The 27,515-nt window shown below is 39.8% G+C and overlaps 1 protein-coding gene across 1 annotated transcript in view; it reads left to right on the top strand.

Annotated features, from left to right (window-relative positions):
• The window catches only part of LOC135468498 (gamma-aminobutyric acid type B receptor subunit 2-like), an 82,929-nt gene that overhangs the window by 31,397 nt on the left and 24,017 nt on the right, over positions 1-27,515 (top strand). The window contains exon 3 of the mRNA XM_064746778.1: positions 10,834-10,971. Within this exon, the coding sequence (XP_064602848.1) occupies positions 10,834-10,971 (138 nt within the window). The remainder of the gene's footprint in view (positions 1-10,833; positions 10,972-27,515) is intronic.

Here is a 27,515-nt window from a genome sequence, read left to right as displayed (position 1 = left end):
ATTTTCAGATTCGCGCAGCAATTTTATATCGCGTTTGTCAGCCTACAGAGAGTGCAGCTCACTGCAGACAAAAAGCGTCTGTAAAAATAGACCGTATTCTTAGCATTGCAGAATGCCGCGTTCCGCAAAACCGCATAACTGCACACGTCGTATATAACAGTTCCATGTTTCGTTCCGCAGTGCTCTTTTGCTTCACGATATTCTGTATTTGAATCTTTAGCAACCGATGTTTCATCAGTGGAACACCCCTATTATATATGCAGATCACTGCCCTTTGCTTCCGCCCTTTAGCCTCTCCGTGCCTGTCTTTCGTTTCTCCCTAGAGTTTTTGATGTTGTTGCTGCTTTTATTTTTGGTGGTGGTGTTGTTATTTTCGCCAAGAGAACACTTTAGTTTGTTAGGTTAAGCAGGAGTGGGACATATTTATTTAATGCTGCGAGCTTTCCATTTATCTGACGTCAGGTTTAGGACAGGAAAAAAGCAGAGTGCCCGGGGGGCCAGAAAATTGACAAACCGCCTGACTTGAGGTTATACCTGAAAGAGTGTTAGAGTTAAACTAATCCTAGGCCAATCGCCCAGACTGTGAATAGCTAGGACTTCGTGATATGTATCTGTATAGCGACACATTCCATTGTAAAGGTAACGTACATTAGGCATATCAACAAAACAAACGGATCTGATTTAACCTTAATCTTCGACGTGGTTGAACTGTTTAAAGTGTCAGAACGCAATATCTGATTCTTCCGAGCATAGTGCATGCTAGAAGTACAACACATGCTGTCAAAATAGGTGAAATCTCGCGTGTATCAGGAAGGGTTCAGATATTTATTCTCTTTCGATTTTCACCGTTAATATAAAAAAAACAGCTGCCAAAATTTCAACATACTTCCCATGTAGTTCACCTGCCGACAGCGAGTGTTTAAACCACCAAAACACCGAGTGTGTCATTATCGTGTTGTGGATATATATATATATATATATATATATATATATATATATATATATATATAGCTTTATCTGTGCCTGTTTCGCCTGCCTTATTAGCACCTGATACCTGTGTTTTGTCTTTGCTGATGTAACAAACTATGGTGTCAACTATTTGAAGAATAAGGAATCTGTGGTCGTTCCTCGCAGAAGGGCTATTGTAATTTCTCTGTAGCATTCCCCTCTATGTGTCCATGACCGTGGTTGGCCAGATTAACAAACTGGTCATTACGACCACACTGAACCGTATGTACATTAAAGGTATGAAGAATTTACTCTGAGGTTTATTATATTATATATTTTGACCTTTGCTTGACTTACTGATGACTTCCCATACCTTCACATGACATTTTCTTACATTCTCACTAGACTTTGTTTGGGAATTTCTTTGTCGCCTTAAAGCGCACATCCTCACCAGCAACCTGCGGATGGTCGTAGGTTTCCTCCGGGCTCTGCCGGGTTTCCTCCTATCATAATGCTGGCCGCCGTCGTATAAGTGAAATATTCTTGAATACGGCGTAAAACACCAATCAAATAAATAAATAACGTGCACATCTTTGACTGCGTTAAGAACCTCCAGACATTGGCTTTGGGTTCTTGTTCACTCTTGTCACGCTGGCAACAACCCGAATACCTTAATTCTTAATTTCTGAGAGTCATTTTCTTGGACGCCAAAATAACCAGGTCATCTTTGTCTATGAATATCAATATGTAATCAGTTGTGTTATCCGCTGACAGCATCTAGGCTGGGAGGATTTACGTTTTCTAACCTCCGTTATACATTTTGGCCGTTTGTACTGTATATCTCGTCATCTATTTTCTATTTACCACTAATATCACATTAAGCTAAAGCGCAGCAAAGGGGATATTTTAGTTGACCGATGGATGCTCCCATTAAACAAATGGGACTTTATCTGCCGGAGAAAATAGTACAATCTTTTCTTTTCTCTGATGGCCCGTTGCTATTGTAATCTTCTCATCAAGCAAATGGTATTACCGCTTTTCTTTTCACCGCTCTTTGAAGATAAGCTTAAAATCTGGACAATCGAATTTCATGGTAGGTTTTTAGGGAGAAAATAAAAGGATTACGTCCGTGAATTGCTAGATCAGGGACGGCTTCGAGAGCATTTAACATGTAATATAAACGTTATATGTCTTGGTACTTTCTTGGCAATATCGCACTGTGGGGATTTTAATGCGCGTCAAACTGTAAATACACATGTACTCACCAACCCTGATGCCAGCATGAATGGCAATCAAACTTTCAAAACAATTTTACCCTTCCGGGCTCCCTTAGAGCTGCTATATGACGGCCCGAAGCTGTTATAAAGTAATGGGCTTTTGATCTCTAAATACAATTTCTATTCCTTTTTTCTTCAAACTCAGCGGATGCAGTCCCTGAAGACATACCTAGAACAAAGCTTGCGTTTTATATGACGACAAAGCAGAGGATTTGGTTCAAGCCGCTAGATGGAAATTAAGTAAATAGCAAAGTTTTAAATCACATATCCCGTGGAGGAAAGTAAAAAATGAATAAGATGCGAATAGACAAGCAGATTTCTCTTCATGTAAGCCTCTGGTCAGATCCGTTTTCTTCAAACGCACGCAATACATATCATTCCACACAATCATATTTCTCGTCAGAGAAAAAAAGACATCCTGTATTACAAAATTTACGACCGCAAAACCGTATGTGGAAAATGACAAATGGGAGTAAACTGTTATCTAGACGGTAACGAAGAAACCCTTTCTAAAATGGAGTCCTCAAGGGTCACAGATCTCGGCCACAAAAAAACAGTGCTGAATTGAACGTAATCGAAACCTGTGTCCAAGGGGACGGCAAACCTCTGTGGGTCGTAGCTAGTTTACCGGAAGACCGCGTGGCCGTTGCTTTCTAGGGAGCAATTGGAACACAGACTGACTCTTCTCCAGGGTTACAACCGACAACTCCGATATATCACAAGTCCAATTTCCCTGTTTTTATCCGGTGATCGATCTCGTAATGATAGTCAGAGATTATCCCAGTTGTCGGTCATTATGCTGGGATAGTCAGCTGGCTAGGTTTCTGTTTTGCCAAGCTGTACATTTCTCACGATAGGAGCATTCCGATCTCCAGCAGGAGAGTCTCTCATAGCCAAATCTCTGGCTCATCTCCAGGCCTTATCCATATCAATCCCCCTTTGAACACGGCGTTACCTTGTGTACTTCGATTCACATGTGATGAATGGAACGTAAAAAGCTATGTGGTAACGCTTGAGTTCAGCAGTGCACTGAATCTGTCCACGTGAAGATTATGTTGTCACTAACAGATACTGCCCTCGTTGGACAGAGATATCCTTAAACTGAAATCAAGCCCTACAGGCATAGTTTTGCAGCTCAAAACATGTTAAAACCTGATGCCATTCTTAGACAGAGATAACCTTAGACTGAAATCTAGCCCTATAGTCTTTCGGTTGTAACATGTTACAACCTGATGCCATTGTTAGACAGAGATAGCCTTCGACTTAAATCTAGCCTTAGGCATGGCTGGCAGTTTAAATATGTCAAAGCCTGATGCATTTTGACAGAATCAGGTCAGATCTGTAAAAGGTGTATTCTGTAACGTATGGTTTTAATCAAAGCAGAATCACCTTACCAGTATTAAACTGATGAGCAGCAAAAGTCTGAAAAATGCTTTACATTTATTTGATTTATTTATTTGAGTGCTGTTTTACCTCGTATTCAAGAATATTTCACTGATACGAAGGCGGCCAGCATTATGGTGGAAGGAAATCATGCGGTAAAACTCATGACCATCCGCAGGTTGGAAAAATGTTTTACCGTACCAAGTGTTATACACGTATTAATTAAGTTGAAGCAAATATGTAAGCTGCTGTCAAGTTACCTAAATATATATTTTCACGGTGCAAACTAAAATGATCATGTGAACAAAAAAAATGCTGTGGAACTGCACTTACATTAACTGTGGTATGACTGATGACGGAAATGCTTAAACATCTGGAATCCAATGCCATTTCTTATCATTTTTTTTGTTGATTTACTTATTGTGGTGTAGAGTTTGGAACTTATTTATTTACTTATTTGATCGATGTTTTACCCCGTTCTCAATAGTATTTCACTTATTCGACGGCGGCCAGCATTATGATGGGGGAAGGCAGTCAGAAAACCCATGACCATCCGCAGATTGAGTTTGGAGCTTACACACATTCATTTAATAGTAGTGGTTATAACTATATCGTACTAATCATTTGAGTAGACGTTAAGATAAGCGTGTTGATATAGTAACATGGTATCCCCGTATGTTCTCTGACGGAGAGCGATATGTAGCAGGGATTTGTGGAATGCCGTCAGCTGCTAAGCTATTGTATTCTTTTGTTACAAATCGCATAGAGCTGTAAACAGCTCCTTTAAAAAACAAAAAAAAAGCTTTCGTATTTTATCAGTGGATCTGGGCGGAAACGGAACCTACTTCACGGCTGGAGGACAATTTTCTTGTCGTAACTGAAAAGGAAGCTCCAGTCTGAGGATCTTTCCCTTACTTACGTTTTTCCCTTCGCTAATTCCTTTCTCCTGGGGCTACAACAGACTGTTTTAAGTCAAACCAGCATTTTAGCATTGTCATCATGAAGAGGCCTACTGTGAACAAACATCGGTGATTGTGTGGCAGAGATGATTGCTAACTCAGTTACTTGAATTTATTTAAAGGGCCTTTCTGGAAGTTTCGATCATGGCAGCTTGGATCTGATGAAAACAAAAGAAACCTTAGAAGATGAAACATTTTGTTACACCACACTAAAGGGAAAACTTGGTAAAAGTCTTGGGATTGCTTTTGTTCTCAATGGTTTCATTTTGCCAAACCTGTGTAATTTGATCCGAATTCCACACGATGGCTTCTGCTTCACAAGTAGGACTATTGGTTGACCGAATAACGCTCTGTGAGTTCAGCACGCCTTCGCATTAATAAAAGTTGACATTCTCCACTGCTCTCGTATTACGGCGTCTCAAACGCTGCGCCATTATAATGCTGAAGTGAACAAAGGTTAATTACAGAAAAATCTGTTTGTCTGCGTGCAGTCTGGACGAATAAATGTTGTACGACTTAAGGAGTTGGACAGTGTAGCTTTCTAGAGTCGATGCAACCTGTACACCGGGATCTTCTGTCTTGGATCACAAATTTTCTTATTTGCGTTCACGATTCTTTTGGAATCAGGCGTTGGGTTACAGCTCAATGGTTGAATTATGAACACATTGAACACTATATGGCCATGTCGTGACGGCGATATCTCATTGAAGCAAGCTGATGTTAGAATATGAACAAAGTTACAGTGCTACCAGCTTGCTGGAATACCATGCTGAATACACCAGACGCGGCGCGTTTCGTTTGCCGTATTCTGGACGCAGAATGATGTCACTCTCACGCAGAGGTAAAACTGGTGTAGACTCCTGAACTATGCTAAGGTAAAATAGCCAGCAGAAGGTGCGACAGCGCTATAATGACGAAATCATTATCACTTGACCATTAGTTCCTCATAAAGCTCCAGGCTCTCATAATCGGTCCTCATCATGTGGTATACTTCCGACATGGGCTCATTTACGTTGGTAATATTATGTTATCATCAGCGCACGATTTGACTGTCTACCATCAGCTTCCCATAGGCTGGGCGAAAAACTGAGCTGACTAAGCATTAACTGTTGTTGGAGTACTCCACCATTTAGATTGTGAGTTCGATTCAGCTCCTTGCGCATTTGTTACCCTTTGAATTAAGCTGGACATTTTTGCACTAGTTCATTTGGGTTAAGAGGGATCAGGAGATTTTCGGGTTCATGTCCTCAATTATCGCTCTGCGAGATCGTCTTAGGTATGTTACAGAGTGTAAGTCTGGTAATCTTGACAACAAATCTTTTAGCTTTCCTGCGTCGGTGTGTCTTAATGCCAGATTCAACCCGTACTTTTGTGACTGACCTCAATTTTAAATCTGTGGCAACTCTCTCGGTTACTGGGTTACGCCTTAAACATTCGGCAATAATCGAGGGGGTCGAGAGATAAAAATAACTAATATTGGCCTAGGATTTAAATTCGCGATTGGGTTCTATGACAGGCTTAATAAAAGTGCCCTGTTATTTTCCCATTCGCAATTTTGACGTTTCCCTCACCCACATCTCTCCATCTCTTAGCCGTTCATCTCTAGGCAATACCCCAGTCAGTTGTCGAAATGAAAATCGATTAGCAATCAGCCGTCTTGACACCGTGTGGCAAAAGCTTTAAAATTATAATCAGGAATTCTTGAAGTCGTTCTATTTTGAAGAACTAAATGATAAATGCACATAATTTGATCTTTCACGCCGATTGCTGAGAACACTTCCAGTGGTGTTGTCATCATTCTCCATGCTAGGGGAATAATCAGGGAAATTTCACGAATATCACCAGAGATTGGGAGAATCTCCCCAGAGATCTGGCTGTGCCGGTATATTTTCTGTCTCTGCATTTAGAAAGCCTTTCTGTGATTGCTTCTGTTGTGTATATTAAACGTGTGCCGTTTTTTTTTCTTGAGTAATGGAGATGTTTTGTCAAATATGCCTTATTACATTTAATAAAATCCAGTTGCCAATTCCAGGCTTGTACTCCCACTTGACCGTACTTCTGAAATTTTCAATATTTTTTTTTCTGCTCTACGTTTCTCCAGACCTGATGTCTAACGTACATTTTGGTCATTTTGCAGAAATTATATTGCTCAATCTTTTCCCATTATCTCCGCAATTATTTGAGACAATGTTAACAATATCATATTTCTTCATTTACCTTTTGTACCATAATTTCCTGTATTTGAAAAAATAAATGCTGCCAAAATCATTATTAAAAGTCTCTTGTGTTTAATGATAATTATCCATATTCAACTACCAGAGAGTAGTTGAGTTTGACACCAAAGTCAGCTTGCGCCAATATGCATATTTTTCTCAAAAATTCCATTTAAAATTTATCAAGTGAACTTCGCGAAGTTATATATATCGTTTCATGTGACAAGTTTTTTGGGTTTTAGACAGTCCAAAAACGAATTTGTGTCCTAGAATACGTTTTCGTCCAATTATCATGTATGCTACAAGGGTAATGGTTTTGGAGTTGGTTTTAATGGTCAACCCTTCTACACGAAGCGTTAGCGTGATGGGTAGTTATGAGTTTGGCAGGGCTTGCCCATTACCACTTACGTCGATGTTCTTTTTGCAAATGGTACCATTTATCACTCTAACAACCTGGGAACCATGACTTAGGGAAATTTCACGGAAGAGTAGAATTCTAATGCATCCAATGTAACGCTGCATGCGCAAAAAAAAAGAAATAAAAGAGAGATTTCCACAGCTAGCAGAAACCTCTCTATAACGTTTCTGCCCGAATAGTGTAGCGGAATGGAGATGCCATTATTCCGACTGAAGAAAGTTTATATTTACCAGTACAACACTTACTGTGAGTGATGGGTCCTGCAAATAGCCCTTGTCCGGCAAGGTATTAAATCTGGGCGAGTATGTCAGCCGAGATCAGGGAATGCCCAGCTTACCGGCAGTAAACTTTCGTTGTTGGCAATGCTAGGGAACAAGCGGGTCATACCACACAGCTACTTTCCTGGAAACTTTTCAAGCTGACATAAATCTTATCTAATTAATAAACAAGTTTTCTCGTTAAATAGTCAGTAAACCTGTAGCGACATTATTTTTTCTCACAGAATAAGTCCACGGAAATCATAGGGGTTTTTTTCGGTTTTTTTCTACAATATATACATACACTGCACCGATCTTCTAGCTTTTCTCACATGTCGCTGAAATCAGATATATATCTCTCAAAATTAGCGGTTTGTGATCGCTTCAATTTTGAAGCGATTAGGAAAATTTTTATGAATTCAATTATGAAAGCAGCGACTGGCGTCCTGCGTTATAATACTCTGTACAATGTTTCAATCATTGTGAATCTCTCTTTCAGTCCTTCTGGTAAACTTTCTCCTTGGGAAAAATTATAGTATTTGAGATTAGCATACGATAACATTAACTTTTGTGTTTGAGAAGAAATGGACCCATGGTGACTTAATGGCTACATTACTGATTGTCTTGGTAGTTACGTGCTCGTAACGGTAAGAAGGCTTCATTCGAGCGGGCCCTTCTTTACATGAATAGACTTTTCTATGGCTTCGTCATTGAAAGATTTATGGAATTCACTTGGTATTAAATCGTGCTCGACTTTTTGGTCTTAAGTCTTTGTTGTAAATCATTACAATAATTCATCTCTCCATTAGTAAGTCTACAGGTTGACTATATCGATATTGCTGTTCGTAAATCTAGCCTTTCAGGCAACTTGGACTTTTCCGTTAGAGTTTTTGGATTTCGGAATTTACAGTTCCCAAATCTAGTGTTAAGGACAAGGTGGGCTATTTTTTACTTTTGTGAGTCTATCATGAACTTTTCCTTTGGAATATTCATTGTGTCAGACATAATGAGCAAAACACAGGGCATTCGTAGACCAATGATCATCCTACGTAAGATTGTAATCATTTGTCTCTTATGATCAAAATCTTCCAAACTGAGCATATATAATACATGTACAGCGCTTCAAAAACCGATCAGAAACAATATATTGGTTTCACTGGACTGATCTAGTTAAGTTTCATCGCCTTTGCGAGATGTGAGTATTTTATTTATTTGGGAGTTTCCTGGCTAAATTGTACTCCAGTCATTCATCATGTGGCAGACCGGTAATTGAGCCTCCAACCCGCTCAGGGTACAGGAAAAGTCTGCTGGCCGTTGACAAAACGCCCTGGTGATGTATGGTTATTGGTCCGATGAAGCGAGGCTAATGCCACTTACAACAACTAGCCTCCACCAATTGGTAACATTTATCAATCTTGGAACTCTTAAGGAATTCCTCGCGAACACGGCAAGTTCATCTGTAGAAAAGGCGGTCGCTCGGCCGGTGACTTTTAAAAGATTCTTGTCGGAGTAATCTAAGAGGCACACGTCTTCCTCTAAAGAGCAAAAGTCTCGACGGGAGGATTCCTTCGTTGAACACAAAACAAAAAGAAGAAGAAAAAAATGCGAAAAAAAGCAATACAGAGCTTTTCCCGGCCGAGTCTCTAAACGATTCCTTTCCACGACGTTGGCAGCTTGGGGACAAATGTATTCTGTCTACAGATGTAATTACGGATATTAAAACCGTAATTTCACCCAAGTTAAAGCCTTACGTGTGTGGCGACATGATAGACCTATTAGTCTCGCGCTCGTCTGTTAATACCAACGGCTGTCTCTACCTGTTAATTACAAACTTTAATTAAGATCGATCTGTCGTGCTGTACTTATGGCACATATTCCACACTGCTACTTTTATCCTTCCCCTGCCTGACATCGCTTTCGTCAGCAACCAACTACATGTACTAGTATTACTCACACAAAGAACTTCAGTTTATAATCTGTAACCTCCTGAGAATGAATGAAACCGTATTGCTCTCGTCATGTTCTCATGTGTGAATTTTGTTTTGTTTTTTCTACGTAAATGTAAAAAAGAAAACAAAAATTTTTGTGTAAAAACAATTCTTGGACATGTTTTCCAGTAGTTTCGTGTGTTTTACTTCTTTCTTCTCCGAAAACAAAAACTGCTTATAGACGAAAAAGGTTTAGACTCTGCTTGGGTTCAAGTACATTTGCACGCTGTATGACGCAACACGCTAGTTATAACTTCCACTTCAATCAGATAACATTCCAAGCTAAGAATGGTTTCATTAAAAGTTTTCATTATACAATAGTTTACTTTAAGTAGATGGCAAGCTTGTCCTCCGCAAGTTCAGTTGTATTTAAATGCTGGCACTCTGAGCAACCTTTTTGTGTACCAAACGTTCGTCAGCTGTTACAAGGCATTCGTAAACCAATCATGGCATGACACAAGGTATTCGTAAGTCAATCATAGCAAAACACAGGGCATTCGTAGACCAATGATCATCCTACGTCAGATATTCATAAACCAACCTGTATATTTCAAAAAGTATTCGTAAATCATTCATCGTCCCTCACAACGCAGACGTAAATTGATGGTCCACCGTTACAAAGCAAATGTAAACCGAACGCCCATCATTAAATAACAGACGTAAATCTCCCGTTTATTGTTAGAAGGCATGCATAAGCTGTATAATTTCCCAAAACACCATTATCACCAATCTGTAGAAAGATCTGTAAAATTATGCAAAGCAAGACAGAAACTAAGCACTGGTAGATTGGGAAAAGTAGTTTTCGGTAACGAAGGGCTCAGTCGATATATGGCATATGATCCAGTGTCTTGAGACCTGTTTAATGGTGTAGTAAATCAGTGGACATTTATAAGGTACCAATCAGTATATTGCGGTCACAGGTTAAGGTGGTAGAGGGACTCTATAAGAACCAACAGAAGCCAGACTAATAACATCGCATAATCGGATTAAGTACCCTCCTTTTACACCAAATTTAGCATCTATCCCATAGTTTCCATCGATGTGTCGTGAAATTATATGGCTTGCGCCTGTATTCGTCGCTGATGAAGTCATAGTCTCTAAAAGTACTTGAATGAAAGAATGCATCAGAAACTCCCAAGTAATAAAGGATTCCTAAGTCGAGAATGGTAGCATTCAAACATCTGAGGCATATTTTCTGGGTTAAGCAAATTTAACTGTGTATAGGTATTGATATAGCATCAATATAACATACAAAGCCTTGCAAGCATTTGTTCTTAATACTAGCCTGTAAAATATGGCATGAGTTTGTGATACAATGAAAAACTCATCCTTGTGATGGCCAATGATAATATGACCACACAATCAGATGTCAAACTTACTTTATTTGCAGTGTGATATGGCGGTAGCTACCAAGCTGTTATTTGACACCCTTCATGATCGTAAGGACAACGCCATGTTGTTTGGAGACGCCTGTTTCGAAGTCACGGGGCCCATGGCACAGATTTCAAAATGGTGGAATATGTCACAGGTAGGAAGTTCACATTTGTTTCAACTTTTTATTATAAGGTTGCTTTTTTTACACTCAAATAAACCTAACAAATGTCGACTTTAAGTTCTTAAGTCGTTCAAAGCTAGTGTGTTTTCTTCCCGGAGACCAAAACACACAGATGTACATGATAACAAAGCAGTTCTGACTTAAATCAAAGAAAATTAAATTCATAACCGTTGTGTGAAGTGGACACTATGTTAAATATCCATTAACAGTCGACTGTTTTGGTCTAGGATGAAATCACAAGTATCAATGACACCTAGTGTTTTCATTTATAACAACGCACAGAGGGGCACTGTTGGTGTTGGCTGTCATTTTTCCCTTTTGCCAAGGTTAACTGTTAGGCATCTGATCACCTGCGGCTGTGCATTGCTTCTGTTTGTACATTGCTTTTGTATTGACCTGAAGGCAGGTGTATTTTGCAGCGTCCTGTGGGGTCGGACATTGCATTCGTATTGACTATAGGCCATATGTATTCTTCATTGCCCTGCGATATTGAACAAATACGGCTTCCCTCAGGTTAATATCATGACTACTAAAAGAATTTACAATGAATAACATATAAGAACTAATCCAAATTTGTATTCATAGGCGATGTAAGAAGAGAACTGCTCTGCGAAGTAAATATGATAACTGCATTAGGTTTGACACATCTTTAATAAGAACATTGGTTCAAGACAGTTTCTGTGGATTGTCGTGGGTTTCCTCAGGGTTCGGTCCGGTTTCCTCCCACCATAATGTTGGCCGCCGTCGTATAAGTGAAATATTCTTGAGGTTTTTCTCTGTGATACCGTCACTCTTTGATAGCGTTTATGAATCCGCTATCTCGATTTTTACAACGAAATGAAACTGAGGAAAATTCTGTAAAAAGTATATCTAGCTGTTAATAAATATTTTAAAAACTGCCTATGAGTATCGAAACTGATTCCAGCTAATCATAATTTTATTTATTTGCTTACTGGATTGATCTTCTACGCCGTACTCAAGAGTGTTTTTGGTATACGATGACAGCCTAGTGTAATTTTATGATTTGTTCAACTTTGACGTCGGGTAGAAGGTATCCGTGGTATTTACTTAAATGAGATATTGTGTGTCTTTGCACATGCTCCTTGATGCGGGAAACTTTTACTAACGGTATTCTTCTGGTTTACCCCATCGGAAATAACTATGTCACTGTACTTGCTCTAGGAACTGACTGAAAGATCAAACTATTCCGTCCATCTGAACACATTTGGGTCACACAAATTATTTTGTTTTCTCTTTCGTTACACATCAGAAAGTGTAAGGGTACACTGAGCTGAAGGCCATGACATATGACGTGCAACTATATCAATCGTATTCTAACAAATAATCAACTAGTCAAATAATCGGTAGAACTGGTAGAGCCTATTGATTTGTAATTTTTTTATATCCGGTAAATTCTTAACACTACATAATGTTTCAGTACATGAAGTTTCAGTACATGATTCCTATCGATGTACAGAGGGAGTAGTTGGTCACGCCGAATTGCTAAGGGTACACTTGTGTATGAAACAAACATTGTCGCTTTTTAAACACATTTACCATTGTGTTAGCCAGTGTATATTATAAGGCCAACAGATCGATGTTGAACCCTAGCAAAAGCGCGCGGCCACGGTAAGTGATTGACAGTGAGGACGGTTTCAGCAGAGTATTGTCCGAAGGATCCGGGCACACAGCTCGATGGAAGCAAACAAACGGGAGGGGTGGCCACACATGGGGAAGAGTCTGCACTCCAGGCTCCTGACAGCTGGTTGCTCTCGGTAATTGCATTGAACGCTCCCATGGATAATCTAGTCACTACTGGCTACAGTCCATTGATCCCCCTGCTGGCGTGTTTGCCCGAACGATTGATTGTTTGATTGATTTCAGACCGGCTTAATACGGACCCATGTCCTTGTGGAGCATTTCTATCGTTGTTGCTTCACCAATGTGCATGTTGTTGGATTGAACGCCGTAAGAAAAAAAAGTGTAGCCAACGAAAAATGGTCATATGTATAAAATTTCAAGTTAGCCAGCTGGTAGCGTGTATACGCTAAGAGCGGAGTATGTTTATCCCTTTCTCACCATTTGCGCTACTTGGTGCATATATACACAGAGCTAAAATATTGACATCACAGCCTCATCAGCTTTCCTCCACCTTTCCAAGCATTTGCTCCTCTGTCCCGTTAACCACGAAAGGCCTTGAGAAAGATAGAAGCCATTAAGGCATCCCGTCTGGCTCATTTTCGCTGAAAGCCTTCTGGAAGATAAGAAACCACTCCGACTCAAGCTTCCCGTGTGCTATCGTCTTCCTGGCAAACTGTGTAGCTAATGTGTTCATAATGCATGGCGCATGGAATTGAACACATTTACATTCTGCACTTATTCACGGGTGGACTGCTGGCACCATCTTGCATCTGTTTTCGTAGTTGTCTAGGCACGACCGCCACGGTTAACAAAAAAACGGACCAAATCCTGTGTTTATGTAGAAAATATTGATAGTATGATTTTGTGTGTACGTGTTGAACTCACTCACGATAACCTGGCCCCAGCATCGCGAAGAGATCTCAGTTAAAATATTGCTGGACACTGTAAATTCTTGGTAAGTTATTGCATCACAAATTTCAGCTAAAATAACGGAAACAAACATACCAAATTTAAAGACTAAAATTTTGACTAAAGTCCAAGATCGCTCGTAATCTTGATGTTCCTATTCTTGGCCTTGGGGAGAGTGTATGCTTTCTATTCTTCATCTTTTTTGAAAAGTGCATCGGTCATTTTTTCTTTCTTTATGAAATATAGAATTGTTTCATGAATTTTTTTGCATAAACTTTTAAAGCCCGTTCTTAACGAAAGTGAATGAAGTTGCAAACGAAAAAGCACGAACATTTAAGCATGAGTGGAAAGACCCCTAAAACCAGTATCCAATACTACTTTTTGACTGTATAAAATGACTCAGTTTCACATCACTGGCATCCGTCATTATCAACATGAATACGTTCAGTAAAGCCCACCGGAAAATTTAAGCTTGTCACGTTGTTGTTGTTTTTTTTTCTTCTTCAACTAAAGAATCATAAAAAAGGAACAATTAACACAGCTAGTTTTGGATACATTTTCCAGTGACCTTTGTCCTATTTTTGGGAAGAGCGTATTCTTTAAGTTTAATCATTCATACTGCATATATACTTGCAGTCTGGAGGTACATATTTCAAATTTCGGCATACGCAATAATTTCATGTCATCTTCACTATACCATGCTGTTATAAGTTTTCCTGGAAAATTACCAATGTTTGAGGTGAAATACGTTACTTTCTTCCTATTTTGTTTGGATTCATTAAAATCGACGACTAGTAGCATCATCTATTGATAGTGAACCATGATAGCGATTTCACGCCCCCAGGTGGTCATTCTAAGAGGATTAAAATCTCTTAATATATTAGGTCTTTCAAATAATGAAATACACTATTTTGTATGACATGTTATTGTGACCAGGCCCCAGATGCGCAACATCATAACACTTGCGTAGAGTTTTATAAAGCATTGGGCAGACTAGATTCTTATACAACTGAAGGGATTTTTGTACACTACTCCGCACTCATTGTTGGTTCATGGACCCTTGGTGACATCAAGAGACTTATGGCGTCCGTTGGGCGGCTTGCTCATTCTTACTGTAAGTTGTTTTACTCCGGTATTCCGTTTTGCTGCACCTGTAAAAATGTCTGCCATCATGTAAATACAAAATTCTTAAGTATGGCGTTAGCCCAATCATATAAAACTGAAAAAACGTTCAACAGATGCGACAAGTTAAAGTGTATTTAGTTTATAAACTTGAGTTATACTTGCGAAAATTTACACGTAGCTATGTTAAAGTTAAAGTTCAGATAAATCGTTTTCATAGTAAACAACCTGGGAATGTTTCGAAAAAAATTTTCCCCAAGAGTAAATTCCCAAGAATCTTCCTTCCGGATGCATATCTGACGGCCCCAGCATACCAAAAATGGTAATAGTGTCATGATATTTGAGAAATTCTCGCCCACCGCAATGTACTATCGACAAACAACGCTCTGCCAAGTTGTGGAACGTTTGTGTAAAGGTGTGATGAAATGAAGGCATCATCCACAAGGCATCTGACAATCCCCACTTCGAGTTATCGAAAGCACTGTTGTACATTAGACACCAATCCACATAGACAGCTTATTAAATGCTTGTCGAGGCAAAGGTTACAGCCTGTACAAAGCTGTTATACTCAAACCAATTTTGGAAGGTGCTTTAGTGCTGAAATGCACGTGAACAACGAAGCGTTTGACATTTCCAGTCGTGCTCCATTAGTACTAAACATCTTGGCTGTCCGATGCGGTAATGGCATTTACCCTAGGCGACCAACCTGGAGGTCATCAGGTTTTACATGGAGCCTTCGGGTCGATCAACTATACAAATATTTCGTAAGTGCATATGCTAAGTTTCGTTGCATTGGGCTGATAGCTAAATTTGTTATTTGTCGTTTTTTATTCTTCCTTATTTTTGTACAGCATAGTTCAGTTTACTCGTAAACAACAAGGTACACGCACGTTCACACGCCTCATTAACAACGACTTATTTGTTTGATACTCTTGTTTTAGTTCTCCGATGCTCGACGATAATTATGTTTACAGACGGTTGCTGGAAACCGATACGGGCGTCGCTCGCAGTCGATCCCTCGTCAGTGAAGCTTTCCCGCATCGAGCATTACGCCAGATCGAGGATTCGTTTAAATCAAAGACCTCGTATTCAGCTCCACAAAGCTTTTCCTGGACTTGTAGTTTGATCTTATTGCCAGTCGTTTGGTCTCCAGAATTACCCGTAAATCCCCTTGATGACCATCTGGAGCTTGAGTTGAAGTCTTGTGTGGAACGCTGGAAGCCTTAGCGTTCTTGTGGCTGTATTTTGCATTGTAAAGTTCAAAGCCCAACTTACCTAGTTAACTTCTGGGGCCCTTTTATTAAAGAATTAATACAATATGATATGTATATATTTACCGACCCTATAACCATATATGATTTCAGTGTGATAATCATGACATTTACATATATCACATCTTGTTACAGCAACCGCAATTGCAGCACTTCCCTTATATCATTCACCGCATTTAATCTGTAGTCGTGTTATAGTATCAAGTGTTTCATGTATTTGTTTGCTTTGCGCCTTTCGCTTCACTTATTTTGTATATTCTCTCAGTCTAGCGGCCGGCGAGAGGAGCACGGGTGGAATTACTGTACATTTGTGGGTACCTGGCATCTCAGCTCCAAGTTACTCAGATATTAAAATTCAAACAAGCGACTTCATTGGTCAACTGATAGTCGGGTCTATGGATAAGCCATTGTACACAAGGCTTTTTAGCAACTAGTCTATATGTTACTGACGTTATAGTTTTCTCGTGTTCACATGATACTGCTTTCATGACAAAAAGGGTTCAAGAAAAAAATTCCTTTTCATAGACGTTTAACCGTACCATAATGGCCGAGATGTTAGAGTGTACGTGTCGTCGGGAGATCCAGGTTAAATTCCCGGTCATGCAAGGCTAACCTAAAACTTTTAAAACTGAATGAAACATCCCCGCTTCCTTTGCGTGTAAGTGAATAGGTCAACTGCTGCATGATCCGGTGTCAGACAGATAGATTTACGAATTTTTGCGATACATTCGTTAACACGATTCGTACCAAAAATGAATGAATGAATGCTTGGCGTTTAACGTCGAATTTAGACAATTTTCAGTCATATAATGACGATTCATACAAAGACAAAATAACAATATTGCTCAGAATGCTGTTAGCATAGCTACCCGAAAAAGAAACAACCAGTTATAAAACAAAGCCTGTCCTTATCGCTTTACGCAGGTAAACTAGAAAGTGCGGTAGAAATGTTGGCTATGAAAAACGGAGTAACATCAAAAAGAACAGGACAGAGATTCAAGGAAACGAAATAAAAAAGAACAGGAAGGCAAAGATGAAAGCTGTCATAATAACTACTGGTAGCACAAAGTTAACAGCATGGATAAGACAGGATTTCAAGATAACTACTGCAAAGGTACGGGTAATTAATAAAGAACAGCACTTCATCTTAAAACATGATGTAAACTCAAATCAGGTTAGAACCTGGTAACTGATAATCTATACCACGAAACAGACATTTATATACCAGCCGTCAACCAAAATGGACGTTCCAGGTCAGTAATTACATAGCCAATTCACATAACGGCGGAGCCAAAGCACTAAAAAGTATATAAAGTGCCTAAGTAGGACGGAATCATGCAGGACGGAGAAGCAGTCATGAGTGTTCAAAGATGTTGGAAAGACAAACGGTATGTTCTGAGTGAAATCAGTATTCCAGTCGTGTATTTTGCTAGTATATAAGTTGTCGATAATAAAATATGTATCTCAGGTGCGCCTTGATTGCAGTTGTTCATATATCCAACGCGGCGATCTAATTGTCATTTCCAAGCGAATGGAATACTTTTTGAACGTTTCTGACCGGTTTTTGCGTTGTTTCCATACAAGGCCTGCGTCAATACACCTACACAATTAAAAACCATTTCATGGTTAAATCGAGGTGATGCCAGCTTATTCTGACGTAGACAGGCGGCAATTCTGATGCTTTCAGCCTAGGGTTTCACTGAAATATTGAAAATATTTTATGTGTATATTTTTCATTTATTCTCGTTGTTCAGTACCATGCTGCAGAATTTTTCACTTATACGATGGCGGTCAGCTCTTAGGGTGGAGGAAACTGGAGTATTTTGAATAAACCACCGAACTTTGGCAAATCACTGGCGAATTATTTCACGTGTGGTGTGTAGATAGTACAAGACAAGTGGTCTCGTCTCGAGCTGGGGACTGTGCAAACGACCACAAATGCGTCGTCTAAAGCTTATTATCACCAATGCCCCAAAAAGCGAGATCGGGGAAATTTACGACTTCCCTGAGCAAAGCACTCATTAGAAGAGAAGAATAGTCGACCCAGCTTGGACCCGAGTCTGTATAACGCTGGAAAAGATGCCTCATCCCCTCTGTATTCAAACTTGTTCTCCTAAGACACATGTTTGAAGGGCAAGCACATTTGTTGAAAGTAGTGAAAAAACACCAAAGAAAATAAATGGAAAATGTACATAGTTGCATTTTTAAATTCGTATATTTAAGTGAATGAGTGCTTGGGGGTTTAACGTCGTACTTAACAATTTTTCAGTCATATGACGACGAAGGAATCCTTGAAGTGCATGTTATATGCCTGCTTGTTGCAGGACGGATTTCCACCCCTCTTTCATCCAGTGCTGCTTCACTGAGGCGCCTTACCGAAGGCAAGTAAGCCGCACCGACCGAGCCATTATACTGATACGGGTCAACTAGTCATTGCACTATCCCCTTCATGCTGAACGCCAAGCGAGAAAGTTACAACTTCCTCTTTTAAGGTCCTAGGTGTGACTCGACCCAGGATTGACCCTCGATCTACTGCTCCCGAACCGGACGCTTAGTATATTTAATTCTTCAAACACTATACTATATAATCTTAGTAAATACTGTTGCATGTATATACATATATAAATGCCTTAGTACCTTGCCACCCCCGGTGTTTGTCACCTCGAACTCCAGGGCTCATTAAATAACCCGCTAACTAGACAGCTGCTCGACCCCAAGTCCCGGGGATATTGTCACAGTGGCACAGACCGCAAATCAATCAGACAGCCAATGGCCATGTCCAGTTTATTAGCATATATATGAAAACTTCCGAGAATTTATATTCCCTGTCCAGACGCACAACGTTCGATGTTTGTTCGACAGCATTTGTCTGTAGATTGGATCCATTGATCGATATCTAGTTATAAAGATAAATTTGTTTCTGTGTCAAAACCTGGCTGGAGTTCTGTGCTAGCCGGAATCAGTGAATTGACGTATCCATGTGAATGTGTTTTCATTGTTTAGGAGGTAATGTTGAAAGGACAAGATACGACTTTCAGAGGTATAATTAAAATCATACGACATGCCAGAAGAATTATAAATCTTAAACAGCTTGGGTACATCTTAAATTGCTCCTCAAAGCAGTTAATAAACCATATTACCATGTTTGTGATGGATACATTTCACCCAGAATCACAAATTTGTAACAAGACCGTTCGCTTAGGTGTCATAATTTTGTGAAAATCTTAAATAATTCGAAAAGAAATTCGATATAACTTAAGTATGGTATTACTTTCTACAGCGAAAGCTTATACATGCCATTTCCATTAGCGCCAAAATTTGCATTACGTGTTATGGCTCCAACGGCCGTTCCTTTCAAGCATAAAGAAAACACTTAAATTTCTCTCCAGAAAAAGACATCGCTTCCAGAAAAAGTACTCATTAAACGGAAATTGTCCCCGTTCAAGAGATGTTTGTGATTTTTGTTCACACAGAACATTATCGTTGATATAATGGCGAACCTTTCCCGGCTAAAGTAATTCAGGCCAAGGCTTGTAGTGTTTTGTTCAATCTTGCCTTTACGATGACGATTTATGAACAAATCGGTAGCCTAACACATTACTCATTCATTAGTAAAGAAGAATGGTCAATCCAGCTTGGACTAGAGTCTGTATAAGGGTGGGAAAGATGCCTCATCCTCTCTGTATTCAAACGTCTTCTCCTAAGGCGCACGTTAAAGCAATTCCATCCTCTTGGATGCTGTGCCGTTTTTATCTGATTTTGCATTACGGTTCATTAATAATTCCATGTAATTTTCATTGACGTTTGCCGTGTGTCGAGGAATTGGCATTTATCAGTGTGTGCGCATTTTCCTTATCACCATACGTGAATGTGTTTCAATTATCTCCCCTAACATATGGGGTTTCAAGTCATAATAAGCTTGTGATAACTCAGTCAGCTAACATGACGGTAAACGCTGCATGACAACTCGCTTTGGTGACAGCCGATTTATGGACTTCCCTACCCTATTGTCGTGAACGCTGAACTTTCCAAACCAGTTACCGTGTGATTTACCGATCGTATTGCTGTTTGCCGACGTGTCTATAATTGTGTTTGTGCAGGTTATTGAAAGTCTAAATGTGTAACACAGCGAATCGATTTGGGCTGCCTCAATCCTCGTATACACCTGTGAAGGGTTGTTTTGTACTAGCTGTTCAAACAAAACCAGATACCTGAAGATGCGCGAACCAAGAAGTGTGTGTGTGTGTGTGGAGGGGGGGGGGGGGGGGCGTCCTAAATCCATTGTCCCAGGCCATCTGTTTATCTTCTATAATTGCGTTGAACTTTCTCTTAAGTCTATCATCCCCGGTGATTCCTTTTCTGTTGGTATTTGCATTGTCGTGGATCTTTTTCTCAAGCAATAACAAAGAATGGAAGCGAAGAGTAATATTATCAACGCGCTTTTCCATTGGCGAATAAATCCATTTACACGGGAGACCTCTAACAATACTCCGAACAAATAGACGCAAAAATTTGCCGAAAACTTTTTTCTCTTAATAAAATAATCGTGCATTTTATCCAATCTGTAATTTGAATATCCAAGACTAATCTGTTCTGAATCTTGGATTACAACCCACCGGCTTTAGGAACCCAGCTTGTATGGTTCAAAATCGATCCCTTTCCCCCTTTTTAACCCTCGAGCTGAAAGATAATTTGGCCCGACATTTTTTCCACAGGAATTCTCAGCAGCATTGATTGGCTGAAAATGGATTGTTTCACTTGTCAGATGTGATGAATGTGGAGTTGAAAATTAGAAAGATAAATCATAAGGATTTCTGCAAGAGAAGTTTAAATCCAGCTACTTGACATCGACTTTTATTCTCTTCCTGACCTCAAGGAAATTTAGATCTGAAATTCGGCATGGTTTACTACTTCTCTATGTGATTTTTACTGGTCAGTAACACACGAAACTTTAGTTCAAATACTCAAGGAACTTAAGACTTTAAATGTGGATCCAAATGAATTTGGCTATAGGGACCTGAATCCACTTTCATAATCTGCCATGACTATGCGATATTTCCACCTGACTAAGGCAAAAATATTCAATGTGGTGAAGCTCAGCATCCTAATATTTTGCATTTGCGACATCGCTGTTGCAGCTATCTGGTCCCGTACCACATATTTATTTATTTGATTGGTGTTTTACGTTGTACGCGAATATTTCACTTATACCACCGCGGCGAGGTGGGAGGAAACCGGGTAAGGTTTGGGGAAAACCCACGACCAACCGCAGGCTGTTGGCAAACCTTCCTATATATACTACCGGAGAGGAAGTCAGCACGAATAGGACTTGAATTCAGAGCGACCGCTGCTGAGTCATTGCGCTGCACTAGCACGCTAACCACAAAGCCACGGCACCATATATGTTTTATAGTGACATATACGAGATGTCAATGGACACTCCAGTCTGTAAGATACAGTACTCACAGTGCCAAAATCACGGTGTAGATTGAAACTGGAAAACAGTGTCCACCATTTACATTCAGTCTTGCGTGAGTTAGCATTGTAATCCCTCTTAGATATATGTAATTTGAACAAAAATGCTAATAACCCGAAAGAGATGATATAATTAAAATAGGATCGTATGTGCAAATTGCTAAAACTACGAACAACCTGGCATAGAGCACTTTCAATGGGCGTGACTCTTTCCTGCCAGTGAGAGGCTAGCTGCTGGTTGCGAACAGAACCGAATATGTGAATCCAGTTCTGTTTGTAAACTGACATTCCGAGCAAAGCAGTAGTAGTTAGATAATTGATCGTTCATAGAGTCAATGTTCTACCATGGCTAACTTCATTGTAGGTTAATGGGGTGAGTGAATAAGAGTGAATGGTTCCCATTTTACTGGATCGTTTTTTGGATAAGCTTTTTAAAAAGGTTGTTTAAAGAAAGAGAAGTTTTCAATGATATCGGAAAGACACAGCATCTATAGTAGCCTCGCTTCCAATCACGTTACTTATTTCGTAGCACTGTGCGTATAAACACGGCAAGATTCGGATTTTAAATCACAATGTAAGTACAATATATTATGCTTCATAAAGTAAGTGAAAAACATAACTGAAGTATCTGTAACGTTTATATTGTAACGTTTTACGTTAACAGCACTGCATTAGAAGTATGTGATGCCGATGCAAATCATAGATTTGCGTGGCTAGGCATACTGGGATTGGTTATGCTCGTTAAACTCTTGTATGTGCATGTAGACGAGATATGTGTATGCTCGTCCAGACGACCAGAGAGATAATGTCCTGCTAGTTCTAATGATTTATGGCATGCTTTATGTAAGCCTTACATGAAATCTACGTCCACTCGTGTAAACAATTTTTTGCTTAATTTCATTTTTGTGACTGTACACATCCAAGACTGTATTAGATTTGCACACTTTCACTGGTTTCTAAGGAACAAACATCTCTTGACTTTAAATCGAATTTCCGTCTAATTTTTTGCTGAGAAAAGAGGTGACCCAAAAATCTTCATTTTGTAACAAAACAAGATAGAGGTCAGATGTAAGACGATATGTTACAGTGACCCAGTTGTCGAAAACGACTAACTGAAGTGACTTTATTGCACTTAGCACGCAACTTGGGGAAAAATCGAATTTCCAAGAAATCATTGATTGTAAAGCTGCCTACTATATCGTGTTGTCAGCACGAGAAAACCAGTGTCATTTCGGCAAAGCTCAACAAGTGTATACACATGAATATAAAACGTAAATGAGGGAGAAGAAATTAAATATTACAAAGGGAAGTTATATTCATACAACACCTTTAAGGCTCACAGACAGAAAGACAAGATAGATGCACTACTGATAAGCAAATATCCCATGTTGGCGCAGCCGCGGAGACAGATCCTTTAGTTGGAGCTGTCTGAATCAGGGATCGACCAAGCTACAGGAGACAACGTGCCACTCTTCCATTCTGGACTTTTATCCGTCGTAATTGCATCGAACTTCTTTGTAATCCCATCATCTTTAAATAACCCCTTTTGCCATGTTGTTTCGATTCGCGCCATAGCTATTTCTTTTTCCTTCCCTCTTCCTCTGCCAGCGCTACAAAGGCTTTAAAAGGACTTGGGAGCCTGGCTATTGACCGGATGCGTAACGGGTACATCCACTTCCTTCCGCTGTGGACATCCACTTAGCACTCTCTCCTTACCGAACAAGCTTCAACGGCTCAAACTGACAATGTACAAAAAATTCGTCAATGGCACTTTTTGCTAATCACATAACCCTGAAATTTTGTCGTCTTCCTTTTCCCTCAGAATAACCAGCTGCATGATTCAACTGCGAGGGGGCAGCGAGGATTGTCTTTTTTCCAGTTATGATAGCACGTCGTAGAAACGTCAAGGTTTGCGTCGGATCGATTCATGAGATCTTAATTAGAAACATCAAATTGTGTTAGCATAGGTACCACAAGTAAACAGCTTTCGGGAAGGCCTTGCACAAACGAGGTATCACTAGCAAACAACTTTGACGAGCCCTCAGATAGCCAAGCTAACACTAGTAAACATCCTGAAGGAGGCTTCAGATAAGCACGGTATCTCTAGTAAACAGTCTTCGGGTAGGAGGGCTTTAGAGAAAGTTGGTATCACTAAAAAAAATAGCTTTAAAGGCCCTCAGATAGCCGAGGTATCAGTAGTAAGCAACTTTAGGGAGCCCTAAGATAGTTGAGGTACCACTAGTAAACAACTTTAGGGAGCCCTCAGATAGTTGAGGTACCACTAGGTAACAGCTTTAGGGAGCCCTCACATAGTTGAGGTACCAATAGTAAACAGCTTTAGGGAGCCCTCAGATAGTTGAGGTACCACCAGTAAATAGCTTTAGGGATCCCTCAGATATAGAGGTACCACTAATAAACATCTTAGGGAGCCCCCAAATGGCAAAGGCACCGTTAGTAAACAGCTTTAGTGAACCCTGAAACACTCGATATTCCACTAGTAAATAGCTTTAGAGGGCACTAGGATAGCCAAGGTGCCACAAGTAAACAGCTTAAGGCACTGCCCTCATATAGCCGAGGTACCGCTAGTAAACAGCTTTAGCGAGCCCTCAGATAACCTAGGTACCACTAGTAAACAGCTTTAGGGAAGGATCATATAGCCTAGGTAATACTAGTAAATAGCTTTAGGGAGCCCTCAGATAGCCAAGGTACCGCTAGTAAACAGCTTTATATCCCTCAAGATAGCCTAGGCACCACTAGTAAACAGCTTTAGGGAGCGCTCAGATAGCCGAGGTGCCTCTAAATAGTCCAGGTACCACTAGTAAACAGCTTTAGGGAGCGCTCATATAGCCCAGGTACAACTAGTAAACAGCTTTAAGGAGCCGTCAGATAGCCTAGGTGCCACTAGTAAACAGCTTTAAGGAGCCCTCAGATAGCCTAAGTAGGACTAGTAAACAACGTTAGTGAGCCTTCAGATAGTCGATGTACCACTAGTTGACAGCTTTAATGAGCTTGAATACGGGACTGAATACGACCTGCGGCCTCATTGCTCGGCGTCTGAAAGCATAAAAGCTTCTACATGCATCAATGGTTGAAAGTATAAAGGCTTCTACATATACCTATAGGTATTAGTCTACCTTCAAGGCGAAAACCATTCAGCTTTAAAGAATCGAGCCAAATCATCGTTTGAAGTGACCATTCAGTCGCCTGTGTTATGATATGGGTCCTGTCGTTTTTCGTGTAATGTAGCTACTTGTCTGGAGTAAATTAACGAGAGCTGAGTTAAGACAACCCAACCGTCTGTTAATCACCAAGCCTGGTTGTTTGCTAATTTTCTGGTTCGTTTAAAATACCTCGCGTCAAAACCCTGATAAGTATATAGGCTTTGAGAAAGATTATTTGGACCCCAGAGGCACAGCTGACCCAGTTCCCGAAATGCAACATGAGGGAAACAAAGTAACCTCCCTTCGTAAAAGACTTTGCAGTATAAGGGCCATATTTTGACTGTTTAACACTAGACGATTTACTCTACAAACAAGAAATCCCTTAACCGTTGACAGTTACCTGTTAAATTACTTTAGTATTTGTACAGTGTAAATATACAATGTGGAAAGAAATTTTATCAATTGTTTTCTTTTTTCCTGAACTGATGGTGTGCAAGGTGAAGGAATGGACAAGTTGCAGGAGAAAGCCGTAAACTGCTACTGTTCTCACCAACAGATTTACCTCAAACCAAAGCTGGCAACATGAGGCTTGAATTGCCCAAATTTTCTGACTTTTCGCTGACTCCAAAAATCAATGATTGCAACAAAGTGTTTGTGTGTCACGAGGTTGCACAACTAACGTCACTTAATTGTAATGTGAGGATCGGTGCTTCTTGAAACAAAGAGAAGAGTACCTCTGATTCTTTCCGGTATTTAAACAAATGAACAGTTCATGCTCGAACTATTAGTTAGGCGAACATACGACGAAGGTAAATGGATACCTTTCAAACATCATCCAACCTGCTCATGTCAAGAGATCATCTATAATTAACGACATTTCCAGGAAAACGGACATGAAGCTGTCATTAAATCGCAAAGACAACTAGAATTAATCACGCTGATACCCCGCGAGTGATACTTTAAATGTTTTTAGTTTTTGAATGCCTGCACCTTGAGCCGAATCTGTAAATGCGGCTGGACTTAAACTTTAGAGGACGTCAACTGTACTAGCCCTATCACAAACTGCATCCAGAAGAAGAGGCTCTGATTAGAATGTCAACAGCTTATTTCGATGTTCTGTCTGACAAAAAACGCTATCGATTTCTTGTGTAAGGAAACAGGGGAGTGGTACAAGCTGTTCTTCCGGCGTTTAATGGACTAGAGTCCAGCACTATCGGCTTGTTATCGCCGTGAGCCGACTGAGGTAGAACCAAGCGTGGCCACTGCTGACCGCATAGTCAGCTGACAGAGGGCGACAAATCCGTATAATGACGCTAAGACCTGAAGAATCATTCGTTGACCTTATTATCTGACTCTCATCGCATGGAGCATGCAATCTTTGCGTGTTTGAAACCCTGAAATTTTAATTGGTGTGGATACAATGCACAACTGTCAACGAGGATTTTTTTATTCGCTAACGAGTCTCCAATTCCTCGTATTTCCATTCTTCTCTCTCATGGTCTGCTAGAGAGAAATTATTTACTAGTCAAACCACTGATCGCCCGCTGGATGAGGACTTTTCAGTTTTCATGGGATACAGCTCACTGAAGAGACAACCCGCTAGAGGCATTTCTCTTCAGCTTTACTTTGATCCCAATTCCATATCGTCAAAGTTAAATGCAAGTTGTATAAAATCTCGAAGTTTTGTTAATAAAAACTTTTTTATAACATTTGTGGAGATATTCATAAGGGTTGCTTATGGTGAGGGCTTTAAAGGATATAATGCTTTTTGAACGTTTGAATTTTAGAAAGAAGAATTTTATTAGATATAGTCTATCAATAATAAGAATTTATTTCTTCGAAATATGTTTTCATCATGTAAGCCGCATGGCAAGACGGAAAAATTTGAAAATGAATTGTGCCAATGACGCAGACATGTTGATAAGTCAAACGATTTTAATCCAATCTCCTGTGGTTGTGCCAACCTTACTTGAGTGCACAGGAATGCCCACTCATTATGCTGTGTGATATTGTTACCGGTGTAAATGACCTATGTTAGAAGTGGTCTGTGTATATGTATAGGTATTTGTTGCACTTAGGGATCAAGATGTACTATCCTTTCATTAATATGTGAAAAAGATCTGTTGAAAACAGTAATGAAACTCACTTTTAGACATCCTGAACAGGAGAACATCTGAACAATAACCTTTAAACTTTATTTGTTTGTACAAAAGAATACAGCGACGACTAAACCGAGAGTCATTTAAGCTATCTTCGTGAGGATATTACACATAATGGCATTTGCGTCTCATTTTTGAAGGCTCTAATTCCTCCTCTCTAACATGGGTTTCGTCTGTTGTTTCGCTTCATTATGTAACCATTATATAACACGTCACGAAGCTTGACGCTTTTTGCTTCGTTGTGATACTCGCTTTTGTGAAATTTAAGCATATCCACCCAGCGTTGATTTGTTACCTCACGACTTTAAAGGCTTCCTGAAGCGAGAAGCTATTGTCTGGGTCGTACTACATGAAAGACGTTCTTTTTCTGTATCTCGTCGGTTGCATGTAGCATTAGTTAGTAGACAACCGACTTAGTTTTATGAAACATTCATGAACAGCAGCCAGCACAACATTAAATAAAGACGTCATGGTTCAGACAAAGTGTGGAAGAAAAAATCATTCTTTGATGCGTTACCTTTCTTTATTCACAATTATAATTTTTTATTATACATGGTGATATTTTCACGTTTTTTTATCTTACGATAGATAACAGACATGTGGACATTTCCTTTCCCTTCGAGTTAAGAGCTAGCCACCTGATGACTTGTAAGTGTTTTTGGCGTCTGGTTGCCCTACGCCAAGTGGACCAAGCTGACCGCGGTGAATGGAATATGTGCCCATCTTTGTTGATGTTATGGAACATTCCTCTGTTGGTCGACTGAGTTCAATTGTCACTT

Source organism: Liolophura sinensis, chromosome 6, assembly GCF_032854445.1.
Source record: "Liolophura sinensis isolate JHLJ2023 chromosome 6, CUHK_Ljap_v2, whole genome shotgun sequence".
NCBI lineage: Eukaryota > Metazoa > Mollusca > Polyplacophora > Chitonida > Chitonidae > Liolophura > Liolophura sinensis.
The sequence above is the reverse complement of the archived record's forward strand: the minus strand, read 5'-3'. Positions and strand labels throughout refer to the sequence as shown.